Source organism: Catharus ustulatus, chromosome 15, assembly GCF_009819885.2.
Source record: "Catharus ustulatus isolate bCatUst1 chromosome 15, bCatUst1.pri.v2, whole genome shotgun sequence".
NCBI classification, from domain to species: domain Eukaryota; kingdom Metazoa; phylum Chordata; class Aves; order Passeriformes; family Turdidae; genus Catharus; species Catharus ustulatus.
Genome location: NC_046235.1, coordinates 16,978,196 through 16,991,999, shown reverse-complemented (window position 1 = coordinate 16,991,999; position 13,804 = coordinate 16,978,196). Strand labels below are relative to the sequence as shown.

At 51.3% G+C, this 13,804-nt stretch overlaps 1 protein-coding gene across 1 annotated transcript; it reads right to left on the bottom strand.

Annotated features, from left to right (window-relative positions):
• Positions 1-628: 628 nt before the first annotated feature.
• STC2 (stanniocalcin 2) lies at positions 629-11,308 on the bottom strand. The gene is made up of 5 exons (XM_033073530.1): positions 11,134-11,308; positions 8,979-9,121; positions 6,356-6,567; positions 2,564-2,938; positions 629-1,407 (listed from the first exon to the last, which is right to left on the bottom strand). The coding sequence occupies exons 1-5, from the start codon at positions 11,306-11,308 to the stop codon at positions 1,404-1,406; spliced, it is 909 nt and encodes a 302-aa protein (XP_032929421.1). The 3' UTR covers positions 629-1,403.
• Between the last annotated feature and the right edge of the window lie 2,496 nt (positions 11,309-13,804).

Here is a 13,804-nt window from a genome sequence, read left to right as displayed (position 1 = left end):
TTCTTTTTTTAAATGGGGACACTATAATAAATAGAAATGTTAAATATTTACAATAATAGCATATGTGGAATCAGTAGATGAACACATAAAATCTTCACACACAGAGGAAAAAAAAATGATGCCTTATACAAAAATCCCTCCCACCCCCTCCCCAATTTTCATTGACTAAACAAGGGGAATCCACAATTTTCCCCACAGAACCAATGAATACAAATAAAACTGTATGCATGCTGAGGTGATATGTTGACTGAGACATTCAAAGATGTAGATCTGTTTGGTTCCCATTGATAAATCAAGACCTCTAATGACAGAGGGATCTCATTTTAGTTCAATGCAAGAACATTGGTAGCAAGCTGTTGTTTCTGGTTTGTGTTAGCTTCTTTTTTTTTTGCTTTTTTTGTTTTATTTTTTTGTGCTAAAATGCTTGGATTGTCTTTTTGGTTTGAGCTTGTTCTTCGTGGTGGTTCTGTGCCACCAGGGGGGAGAGGACACTTGCAGGGAACCCACGGAGGCACACACCAGAAACCTTCTCAGGGTACCACCAGCAGGATTTGGGAGCAGAGGAGGTGGAAGAGAGGCTGGAACAAACCCAGCTGCTCTTGGGGTGTCCCAAGCTGTCACCAGCTGTCACCAGCCCCACGGGGCAGGTGCCACCCTCACTGCACCATCACCAAGGTCTTTGCTGCTGCAGCACCTGGCCTGATCCCAGCTCTTCCCACTGAAACCAAACGAAAATTTCACCACAGAACTCTGCTAAAATCCAGCAGGATCAAGGCCATGGCTTCCAGCAAAGACCTGGTGGTCACAGAGACACCTTTTCAACTCAAGTGTCCCCTCTTGCCTCCTACGTGGTGTCTATTTAAAGCAGTGCCTCCAAGTTCTGCGGGTGGATCCCTGCATTAAACCCTGAATGTAGCTATTAGGAGCCGTGCTCACTTAGCAGGAACTGAAATCTGAGTTGGAAATTGTAGCCAAATTCCAACACCCTCCTCTCCTGTTTATGCAGCTCCTTCCCACCATGCAGCAAGACGTACGTTGGTTCACTGGGTACGTTCTGTCTCTGCTGAACTGCCTTCCTGCCCCCACAGCCTTCCTCCCAAACTTTCTAAATGAGAAGGCTCCAATCCCCGGTGTGATTCCCACTTTCTAAGAAAAACTCCCTTTTTTCTCTCTAGAGGAAGCTGAGAGCTCACCCTCCTGTCCCTGTGGGTGCCGCAGCCTCCACTTCCAGTACAATATCTGGGAATAAATAGGATTGCAGAGCTGCAACCTGAGAATAACAATTGCATAGGGGGTAGGAGAGATATGGCCAAACACCTCATTCACACTTGAAACTGCTTAAAGACAATAAGCTCTTGACACTCTTCACCTTTACTAACTCGTTCTGTGGAGATTGGTCGCCGTTACCTGCACAAGAATTAAAAAACCCAAGTCAATCCCCTCTCCTTGTCTTTGGCATTTGGATAAACCAAGCTATAGGGGCAGGTTAGAGTGGGGCTCCACATCCCAGCAAACCACACCACACTGCTAAGGAGAGGCAGGCTTCTGATGGGCCTTCAGTGCAGCCCTAAAAAAATGAAATATTTGGGGATTTATAGGGTCCTTTGCTGTCTGAGCCCACACCTGCCCCTTTAGGCTTGGGCTGTAAGGGTGGAAGACCTGTATCACTGAGGGGGCAGATGGAAGCAGAGAATATGCACAGGGCTTTCAGAGGTCCATGAGAGTATTTTTGGGGGGGTCCTCCACCCTGTGCAAGTCTTAACAGTCACATTGCCTTGTCTGGAAGCTGATTACTTGCCTTTGAAGTGACTGGGTATGGTTCTGTGATCAGCAAGTGTCAAGTTATGCAGTTGTTAAAAACTAACAGGGGGCACTTAAAACCAGGCAGCGTCACCAGGTGGGAACAATGGCTCAGAAGTGACTTCAGAGAGAGTGGTGGAGCTCCAGACCACACGGTTCCTGTGCCAGACACGGGGCAGCCACTTCATTAGAGAGCTTCACATGGAGAGCCCCGAGCCCTGGCGTTCCCAGCCACAGGCAGAAACCAAATCCCCCTGGAATTCAGCCATCTGCTGTAAGGCTGTGCCCTAAACCTTTGGAGGTGCTAAGCCACAAGCAGCCACATGCAGCCTGGCAGAGCCCGCTTGGAACCTTCTCCCCTGCCAAGGAGACCAAAGGGAAAAAAAAAAAACAACAAAACAACAAAAACCCAAAAAAACCCAACAAAAAAAAAACCCCAAACCCAACCACCCCCAAACAAAATCCTAAATTTCAGACGACGCCCATTTGGTACAAAAACAAAAAAAAAAAAGGGGGAAAGAATTTAGCTGGAGACATTTTGCCACCCGAGTGCCGCGTTTGCTGGATCGATAACCCATTGCCACTGCTCTCCCTTTGCTACTATATACACACTGATGCCGAGGTCCATAGATATCTTGCAATGCCCTGTGCTTGACCTCTGAATGGGAAATGCTTTGGAATGTCCATAGACGGGAGGATGGAACAGGGGAGGAGGTTTCAGGGGGAAGGAAGGAAGGAAGGGGGAGCTGGTGCCTTTTTTCACCTCCTGATGTCGGAGAAGTCGGACAGTTCCTCTGCCCGGTCCAGGATCCCGTGGGCCCCTTTGTGGCCCCCAGCTTTGACCCGGCTGCTGGAGTGGCCCTTGGTACCTCTCTCTCCCTTGGCTGCTCGTGAGCTCTCCCTGTGCTCGGGGTCGGCGTGGGCCACCATGTCCCCGCGGCCAGCACCGGCCCTGCTGCCTTCCCCCACCTTCTTCTCCGCCAGGACGGCGTCTCCGTGCACGGCCGAGGTGCAGAAGCTCAGGATGGAGCAGAGGCTTCCCCAGTTCTGTTCACACTGGGCCTGCACACTCCTGGTTATTGCCTTTTTCACCTCCTCGCCGCAGGTGAGCAGGATGTTCACTAGGTCAACGTAAGGCCTGCAGGGAAAGGGAGCAGGGAGAGCAAAGTCAAAAAGCAGCCCAGGGAAAAAGCAGGGAAGGATCTGCCTCACCCTCCCTGGGCACAGCAAATCCAGTGGTGGCACCCCCTGACTCAGCAGCAATTCTGCCCACGTTAATTATGGAAAATCCCACATCCTAATCAGCCATTTCGCTGCAGGAAATGCGCAGTGGAGTCCTGTCAAAGCCTCTCCGGGTTGATCCTGCTTGCTCTCCCCCTGCAGACACTCTGGGAGAACTGGAATGTTCACCAGAGGAACAGATGAGGTCTTGCTTGGCAAGTGGATGAACCATCTCACACCTTCTGCCTCCATCTCTTTCCATACCCTCCCATCTTTATTACCAGGACACAAAGCTAGGGACACTTTCTCCTGTCCAGAGCCACCAGCTTCACCAAACAGGCTCTGCCTCTGGGTGCTACAGAGCACACACCAGCCCCCAGGCTGCAAGAGGGAGGCATTTTCTCACCTCTGTGAAAGCAACAAATACTCAGCTAGAGATTCTCTGGCTTTCCTCATCATCTCTGGAGCACTGGGTGCTGATCTCCATCACAGGCAAGATCCTATCAGGACCCAGGATCTGCCTGAACAGAGCTCAGACAAATGGAATCCACTTTGGTGGCACTTTTTCTTCCCACACCAAGTTCTGTTCCTTCATTTCCTTACAGAGCTCTCAGTATCCACCTTTCCCCAGCCCTGGCTCAGTCCCCTCTGTGCTCCCCACCTCCCCCTGAGTGTCCCCAAGGCAGCAGCAGCTCGAGCACAGGCACTTGGGCTTCTCAGCCACAGGTCACAGAGTGCAGCAATTTTAAAATAGTTGTGGTCACAAGTTTTGTGGGTCAATATTGATGTTGTCTATTGACACAACTGCTCAGCTGCTGCTTGCAGGCCCAGAAGGACGTGCTTAAAAATCTTCCACGGCAGGAAGCATCCACAGCACAAGTGGAAAGCTGCCCAGGGTCAGCAGGGGTGGGTGATGGGGGTGCAACTTCTGGGCACCCCATACATCACCTCTGTGGCTGTGGACAAGCCTAAATGTCTTCTCATTAACTGGAAACAGAAGAGATGAGGAAAACCAACAGATTATGATCAGTGTCTGATTTTACCCAACTGCTTAAACTCATTTGGAATCGCTAATCTTGGAGAGCCACCTATTCCCCTATCTCAAAATATTTCCCATGGTTGGATTGTTCCTGCTGCTCAAAAAAAAAAAAAAAAAAGTCACTTGGAATGCAGGAGGGACCAATGTGCCAAGGCCTGTCACCACTTCCACCATAGCAAATCAGCCTGACCCCCACAGCTGACTCAGGAGGAGGCTTTGCTGCCCGACCGCGTTCCGAACACTCATCGGGAGAGAACAGTCAGAACAGCACAGAGAACAAGCCTGAGAGCTGCCACTTGCTTCCCTGCTCTTAGGTTTTTTGTTTTAAATGTGAAGTAGGAGATAAGAGAGAGCTTGAGCACGTTGCATACAAAGTGTATCCAGCAAAAGGATATAAACCTCCCTGCCTCCCAAGAAATGAGCTCGTGAAATTGGGCATAACCTCTGCAGAAATCTTTGGAAGAAAAAAGGTCGCTGGTATGACTAAAAAGTGGCTCAGCTGCCAAATATTTCAGGTATTCAGAGCCTGCCAGAGCCCTGTGGATTAATACTGGCCCATTTCTCCTTGCCTGTTTTACTTTCTGCATTTCAGCCGGCCTGACCAGAGTACCTGAACTGAGCACAAGGCTGCAAGTCAGCAGACGTGATTTTATTTCCAGCTCTGCCACACTTGCCTATTGATCTCGAACAAGTTCCTTAGTTCAAGAGCTTCAGAGATGGCCTCTAAATTTAGGGGAGGGGAGGAGGCTGGCTGGTTCTATTTGGGGAGTCCCGCATAGGAGAGCCGAGCTCCCGCTCCGGGAGATGCTGGAGTGTAGGAAGCGCTAAATGAGATCATGCAAATTATAGGTGTTCAGCTGAATGACCCTCTCTTCTCCAACCAACAACCCCCCAGTTCAGCTCCCCAGAAATAAGCAGCTGCCTCTGAGCATTCCTGCTTGAGCCTGTTCATAAAATAAGGATAACTCACTCCTCCTTGGACAGGTTTTTGGCTCGCACGGTTCTTTTCATCCCCAAATGATGGGGGGGTGTTAATTGGTGCCAAGTACCCAATTTATAGCTGCTGACACAGCCCAGGCAGTGCCCAGAGAGGTGCTGCTGGGCAGGATGGAGCCCTGCTGCCCTTCTCCCTCACCAGCAGGATGCTGCCCATGGCCCTGGGCACAGCAGCTCTGCCCCCAGCCATGCCTTTGATCCCAGCCTCAGGAATGTCCAGGGAAAGGGCTTTGCTTTCAGGCCACCATGGCCAGCTTGAACAAACCACAGCACAGGATTTATGGGAGTAAATTGGCACTGAAGCATCTCTGTGCAACTGCAGCTGAAATATTACTGGGGGGTGGTTTTCAGCACGAAGGGAATCAGAGCACAGCTCCTCTGGGGAGTGAGGAAAATAAAATGCAAGGCTAAAATTCCCAAAGAAGTGATTCAGTAAAAAAATCTGTCTGTCATGACTGCTGGGATTTGGAGTTTCTGTGCTAATATTAAGGCACAGAGGCGTGGTAGGAAGATGCTCTAAGCTTAAGCCTGATGCCAGGCTGAGTTGTTTCAAGGAGTGAGAGGTTCACCTGCAAGAAAAACAGGCTCTGATTTTTGCATTTGTGCACAAAGAGTCAGTACAAACAGCTTGTGCTCGGTTTGTTGCTGTCATGTAGCAGCTTTGATCAATTCCAAGTAGGATTTGTGCCTGCCATTCCTTGGAGGACAGCTGTGCTCCCAGGCAGAGCAATGAAGTCCTCAAAAATCTGACTCGTGCCTTCATTTTGTGCAACCCTATGTTTCATTAAAAACCATCTGAAATTAATAAAGAGCAAGATGAATGGGAGATTACCTCTGGGACTGCAGCTCTTTCAGGGACAATTAACTACAAGACATTTCAAAGTATGTACTTTAAGAAGAAATTACCATCTTGCTGACAACTTTGCATAAACCTTCTTCCCCCTTTCTCTAGATGTCACCTCTAACAGAATACTGGGGTCAAAACGATGCCTTTGAGCTCAGAAAATAAAAAAAAAAAAAATTGTGAGATGCCTCTGATGGTGCATTTGTCAGAGCACAGAGGGGACTGGCAGATCCAACTCCAACTCCTTTCACCTCCTTCCACAGCCACATCTCAGCCCTGCTACACAAACCTCAAGGGGCCCTGCAAAGAAAGCTTTACCTGGGTGCTGTACATGGGAAAACAAGAGGTGCTTAAGGCCAGAAGGAGGTGAAACAGCTCTTGGGCAGATGCACAGCCCATTGGCACTCCTGGAAGGAGCTCCCACGCTCTGACTGCACCAGCACGGAGGCACTTACTCATGCTGCAGCAGGTCTTTGAAGTGAATCATCTCCACAATGACCTGGACGTTCTCCTTGGCAGCAGAGCAGAGGTCATGCTTCAGGTAGCACTCCCGCTGTAACTGGAACACCATCTCTTTAATGGCAGGGCACTTACGGCTGATGCAGCTGAATTTATGCCTCAAGGCATGAGCCTTACACTTCAGAGCGTCTTTAATGAAGGATTTTCCCTGAGAAGGAAAGAAATGGAGTAGGTCTGTATTTTTGTCCATTAAGCACAGCAGCTGATTTATGCCCAGCCAGCTGCTTCTCTGCAGGACAATGTCAGGGGTTATTACAGTGCTAAGGATATCCCTTCATGGCTTTCCCCTTCTTCTCTGTTTCTCTGCCCTAAAAGACCCTGCCAAGTCACCCAGCTTTGCTATCCCAGTGCACCTGAAACACCCAAGGCTTCCTCACTGCCACTCTGAGGTTTCCTCTGCCCCAACAGCTGAGGGAAAGAGTACAAGTAAGCACCTTGAAGTAATTCAGTGCTGGAGTTACTGGATTAATTTGCTTCCAGGGTGGCAGAACAGCAGGTTCACACAAAGGAGAGGGCATCCTGCCATGGCTGAGCTCCTCAGGACCACAAGCAGATACCCATTCAGCAACCACATGGGGTTTTTTACTCATCTTAAAATTAGTTTACAAACTCAGAGACATGCAGGCATGATCTATATGCACCTGCCCTATTCCTCAGCTATCAGTATTTTCTTCATCAGAGAGGGACTCAAATCAGCACTAAGAATAATAATCATAATCCTACAGTGTCTTCATGGCTGTTGCAAGAAATTCTAAGTGAGATTAAGATAATCACACCAAGAAGCTAAAAATTAAGGTGGAGGAAAGCTGCAATAGCAGCATCTCTTTAACCATTGTGATTCCTTCACTCAGTGGCTTGGTGGGCATCAAACCCATCCCTTCCTTTCCTCTTTTACTGCACCCTGCAGCTACAGCTCTGCTCAGACTCCCTGTGCTTTGCTGAGCCCATGGAAGCCTCCTGCACTCCTCCACCTCTTCATCAGCCTCACATCCTTTTATGCAGGTGCTCCCTGAGTACCAAATCCTTGCTCCCCTTTATGCCAAGAGTGCACTGGCCCAGTTCCACTGACACCAAATAAGATTCACCCAGACCTGCTAGCAGGTGATGCCCCCAAATTGTTTCAAGCCAGAAATGTTTCTTGCTCATCAGAGAGCTGCTCCATCCCTTTCTGTTTCCCATCCCAAAGGCATTCGTTTGCCCTTCCCTTCAGGAACAAACACACAGCACAGCAGGCAATTAGAGATGAAAAAGAGAATTCTTATATAAACCCAAACTGACATTAATTCTCAGGTTCCAGAGCAGAGAGAAAACGGCCAGTGTTAGTCTTGTCATTTAATGCAGTTTGAAATAACTGGGGATGATACAGAGAGGAGCTGTGAAAAGCCATGTCATAGCAGAGGCTAAAGTCACCTTCATGTTAAATAAAGCTCCAGGGGTTTAAATCTTCTGCTGTGCACTGGAGACAGGCTGGATGTGAGACAGGCTGTGTTTGATGAGCAGTATCTGGGGATCTGGCATCAATGGCTACGCTCAGCCTCCACAGGCACCATTCCCTGCCTTCCCTACTCCTTTGGTCAACTCTGTTCACTGACAGAAATATTGTGCAAAAATAAATCAATGTTTTCTGGAAGCCACTTTGAAATGAAGCTGAAGGTTTTCAGATACCCACAAAAACAGCAATTCCTATTTTAATGAGTAGCCATTCGTACATCCTTGAGCATTTGGACCTAAAGCTCCAACACTTCAAAAAAGTGCTCCCTGCTGGGTGGTCCCTCATGGGACAGGCTGGATCCTGAGGACAGCTCTATTTGTGCCACACTTTCAGCAGTGCCATGGAGCTGGTGCTTTTACTCAAGTTATTCTGTAAACTGCCTGGTCAGGCCAGAATGCCGCTGGCCCGGCGGAATGTTCCCTTCCCTCCACACTGAAATGGGAGAGGAGGTTTACAAGACATAATAACAGGATGTCTCAATGATGCATAAATGGTCTGGGGAGAAAATGAAGGAGACAAACTTCATGCCACATACCATGGAAGTAACGTATTTTAACGTCAGTGCTCGAACCCAGGGCTTGTTTGAGTACAGCAGCTTTAGGAGGTTGCCTGGGCTGGTTGTGTGCAAGTCTTGAGGGCCAACTTTAGTAACTGCCCCGTTGGGAAATACTGAGATAATTCTAAATGAGTTGGGAGCTGTGTCTCAGAGCCGGCTTTGAACAAACACTGTGTAGAGGCTTAAGCCTCCCAGTGTTTCTTAAAACCATGTTTGGCTCCATGAGGGGTTCTGCTGGAGTTATCCTGGGTACAGTGGGTGGAAGGGATCCAGGGAGCTGCAGCTACAGCCAGCCTGTCTCCTGGGACAGGTTGCACACCACTGCTTTATTGCTGTCCTGAGGTCCTGATTCTGGACCTTTCAACAGAAAAATTCCTAGTGAATTAGTGAATCACAGCAAAAGCAGGCTGGCTCTGGGTGGTTTTTTGTGCAAAGGCGTGTTAGGGAGCTGCAGCACAAGCCAAGTGTGTGTTAGAAGCAAGCAGACAGGTAGGACATGTCCCCGTGTTACCTGGGCATCGAATTTTCCAGCGTTGTGCAGGAATGTCATGCAGATCTCGTGTAAGCCTCGGATCTCGCAAGAATTGTTCTCAAAGCACTCAAACACTCCACATCCCACATCGCCAGCATTTACCAGGCAGTGCTGGATCTCAGCTAAAACGAGTATTGGGTAGAGTTAATTTGAAGAGCTCTTCACAGGAACCAGTGCTGGGTAGGGGACACAAGAGTTGTTTTGCAACCAACACCAGTTTGGGAGAAAAATGCGTGACAATGGTTAATTGTACCCGCAGCGTGCCCGCTTTTCACAGGAATTGGGCCAAAACTTGGGTCTATTACGTTATGAAAGTGATATCCAACAAGTAAATGCCAAATCCACTATGCTTACGTCAAGCCATTTCACTTGAGAACTGTCTCATGCTCTTGAATTCCTCAGTAGCAGAGGACAGGCATGATTTTTGCTCTCTGGCTCGTGCAAAGCGCCAAAATGAAAAGCCCAGGTCCCAGCCAGCAAAATCTTTCATTTTTGGTACTTTGAGCAAGTTTCTGGCCATTTAGCACAGTGTTTTTTACAGACCACTCGGTTTTGCCTGTCAGGATGTCTGTCAAGTTAATGGCAAAACTCTCACTGATTAAGTAAAGTCCTTTGCATCAAGAGCTGTATAAAAATGCAAATGTGTGCTCAGCTATGCAGAAATCAATAGAAAATATTTATATTTATACATGCAGTACATGAAATAGATGTAGTGGAGCTAGCAATTACATATGTGTTTATTCTGCCCTTTCAGATGTTATGTAATATTGCAAAAAATGCTGTCTAATACTCACTTTCAAAAAAAAAAAGAAAACCAAACCAACCCCACCAACCCAAAAATGCAATTCTCAACACGATAGCTTCTGGTCCTTTAAAAAAAAATGGATGTAGTAGCACTGCCAGAGGGAAGGTGGTTGCTGAAAAAGCCTGGGGATAAAGTTAAACAGGAGCAGCTTTTAGACCAGAACTGAGGATGCTAAGAATTCCTGTACTCTGTGCCCTGTGGTACCTTTAATTAAAGTTCGCCCTTGGGAGCCAGCCTAATCCCCCTGGAACCGCAGCGTGTTTCAGCCATCCCCAGCCTCCCCCTCTGCCATGCGGTGCATTTGCAAGTCTTTACAGCAACTTTCGGTCTCATTTCCACCCGCTGCAAGGCAGAGCGAGGAGCCGCGGATGGAAATGATGGAAATGCGGAGCCTGCCGGAGTTCTCACGACCCCCCCGCCACCAGCTCCAACCCAAATCACCACCGCCGCACTTTTTAATATTTTTTTTTTTCTTCTTTCCCTTCTACCTGCCCTGAAGCGCATCTGGGGGTGGGATGGAGGAAGGATTGTGCGAGGCACAGAGGGGGTGGGAAGGGGCACTGGAGCCCTTTGTGGAGCGCTGCGGAGCGCGGAGCTTTCGGGGCTCTGGTGCTTGTGTTGGCATCCGGATGCAAACCCTTGTGCCGGATCACATGTCCTGGCTCCAGCGTGCTGAGAACTGCACAGTGCCGTGATTCACATGTGGCAGTCCCTAATGGGCATTCGTGCATTCCTGCTCGTGTGTGTTTAAACACGTCTCGCAGCACGGAGAGTGTTAAAAAAAAAAAAAAAAAAATGGGGAAAGGGAGAAAAGGGGAGGGGGGGGCGGGATGGAGGAGTGGGGGGGAAGGGAAGCGTCTGGATCCCGCGCTCTCTCTTTGCACGGCTGGGAAGCGATCCAGCCAAGTGCACGCCCCAGCTCTCTCTTCCTAGGCAGAGAATGCCCGGGGGAGGGAGCGCGGGGGGCGGGAGAGGAGGAGAGAAACCCCCGGCCCGTTGCATCATTGCCCGGCTCTCTCCGGAGGAGGCAGAGCCCCGGTCATCCCCCGGTCATCCCCCAGCCCTCCCGGTCAGCCCCGCTCCCTCCACCCGCTCCCACAAACTTTCTGCTGGCCGGGCTCGCAGCATCTCGGCGGGGCTCGGCCGGGCACGGGCAACACGTGCTTGGCAGAGCCGGGCTTTAAAGGCAATTAGGAGCGAGCTCCCATTTCCTGCCGTGATTTACGCCTGACACCGAAATAAAACGCCGCTCGTAACCTCGACGCGGCCGCATCAGCAGCGAGGGGAGGGGGACACGCAGAGGCCACCCCGGTGCCCTCCCCGCCGTACCTGTGTTCTGCAGGGACAGGCGCCCCTTCTGCTGCGGGGTCCTGTCCTGCGGCCCCTCCGGCGGGTGCGTGGCCTCAGTGCCCGCTGCCGCCCGGGCGCTGGCCAGCAGCACGGCCATCAGCAGGGCCAGCAGCAGCGCCGGGGCCGCCAGCTTTCCGCCGAGCTCCGCGCACATGGTCGCGCCTTCCCCCCGCCGCCGCCGCCGCCGCCGCGTCCTCCCCCGCGGGGTGCCGCACCCGGGCCCAGCGCGCTGCTCGCCGCGGCCCCGCGAACCGCATGTGCCCGGCGCGGCGGCGAGCGCGGAGTGGCGGCGGCGGCGCCGGAGGGAGCCTCAAATATCCCCGCCGAGCCCCGGTGTCACTCGCATGAGGGAGCCGAGCAGGTGTCGCTCCGCGCCGCGGCCAATGGCAGCCGCCGCCCCGCTCCGCCCGCCCGCCGGGGGCCGGCCGTGCCCCGCCGGCAGGTTGCAGCCGCCCGCCCCCCGCCCCACCCGCGCCGCGCACGGGGGATGGGGGAGCGGGGACAGCGGGGAGGGGGAGGGACGGCAAAAAAAAAAAAAAAAATTAATAATGAGAAAAAAATTTAAAAGGGGAGAAAGCGGGGTTTTGTCAGATTTTTGCCAGATTTTTTTGTCAGAGGTCCCCCTCCTGCTCCCCACCCCCTCCGTGGGCAACTTCGGGGCGCTCCAGCAGCCGCTGGCCTTGAGCGAGGAGCAGCGGGGTGTCCGCGCTGCCCCGAGCCGGCTGCCAGCGCCGGCCGTCCTGCGGCACTGCCGCCTCATGGCAAGACTTGATTTAAAAGAAAAAAAAAATAAAAATCCCTCTCCGAAGCAGCTATTGCAATGACTTTCTTGGAAACCCTCCACTCCCTCGGGTTTTTTTTTTTCCCCCTCCGCACCCACCCTGGGATTTTGTACCTTGCTTGCTGAGAGGGGATTTGGGCCAAATACATCACTTGAGGGGGGGAAAGTGGTACCCTGGGTGCAGAGCGGATGGGAGAACCCCCCTAGACCACCAGCACCATGGGGAGAGCATCACCTACAACCCCCAGCAGGCAGCTCTGGCTGCTGCCTTTTGTCCGGGGTCTGGAGCGGGGTGGGGGACACACACACAGACACACACACAGACACACAGAGAGAGCACAGGACGAAAATCCGTAGCAGGTGATGAGAAGTGCCGCGCTGGCTGGGGAGGGGCGAGCGTGTCTCCCCTTGCCCTGCCGTAATGCACATCAGATGTTTCATCAGACCCCGCCGGCCCCATGCGCTCCTGCAGCCCCCCGAGCCGAGCCGAGCCGTGCCGAGCCGTGCCGTGCCGGGGGCGGGGGTCCCGCCGGGCTAGGGGGGGTGCGCAGCCAGGAATGTCTCCAGCTGCTGCTGCCGCCCGCTTCCTCACAGCTGTCAAAATGCACTTGAGGAAATCCACTCACACCTCCCCGAGCAAGGGTCTCCTCGGCGGGACGTGACACCGCGCTGCAGGACCATGGCTCCACGGCTACGCAGCAGCAGGCACGTCCTGACACCCCCCGGCAGCCCCCAGCCCTCCCCTGGTTTTGTCTCAGGCCCACGGGGTTTGTGCGTTGCGGCTGAGCCGTGCGAAGTTTGATTTTAATTCTTTATCCTTCCGGAGGGTTTGACATCGCAACGTCTTTTTTTTTTTTTTTTTTTTTTTTTTTTTTTTTTTTTTAAGGTTGAAATTCTTAACGGTGGTGCCAAGCTCGTGTGGAAATTCCCTTTTATCAACATGCTGCTGCCTTCGGAACTGCAACTTGCAGCTTTGCTCTAAGGAGCTGGCTGTGCCAGTGCGGATGTCTGCAAAGCCCCCGTGCCCCTGGGTTGGGCTCTGCCCTTTCTGACAGCAGGGCTGTTCAAGGAATAGGTTTTTCTTCTTCATTTGTACCTCACCCGGAGTGCCTGGCCCTTCTTTTGTCCTTGTTCTCTTACTATTTATACTGCTGAAGAGTTTTGCTATTTAATTGCCTTTGCTAGGTCTAACTTAGCTCGAGTGTTCAAAGGACCAGGGGCTGAATGAGTTGAACTCGGGCAGGAGGATTTAAGGGATTGCAGCTTTTCTCTGTTGCAGGAGGTGACAGCCAATGCACTGCTCCTAATCAGCAAGTTTGTATTATATTTATATAAAAGATGTATTTTTCCTGGTGCCTCACAAGTGATGCTTTCTCTTAATGCTGTCTCCCTGCTGCTTTCAGTCTGATGCCCTCCTGCAGCCATTCCTCATCAATCTTTCTGCCTCTTTTTAAAGTTACAATTTTTGGAGGTGTTTTACCCTTTTGACTTTCGAATTCTGTGCAGTCTCCATCCTCCAGACCCCATTTCCTCCCTGTGGCTGATTTCTCTAGTCAGATCTTCTAATTTCTCAGAGCGTGTCCCTCGAACCCCTCAGCCCTGGCTGCCTTTTTGGGCTGCTCCTCCTTTTCAGCCCATATTGTATTAATCACTCAAATCAAGGTTATTTTAACATTTTTCCTTACCAAAACGTGCCTAAAATAGCCTCTCCTCGTGTCACTTTGGGAAGAAATCTGCTGGCTGCCAGCTCAGCTGAGCATTTCCCATCTCCTCCTGCTCAGAAGAGCTGGGCAGCGGGTGGCACTCAGAGCTGCAGGGTTTTTCCTGCTTTTCTCTCTCTCTCAGTCACTCCTTAGGGTGCTCCTGGGA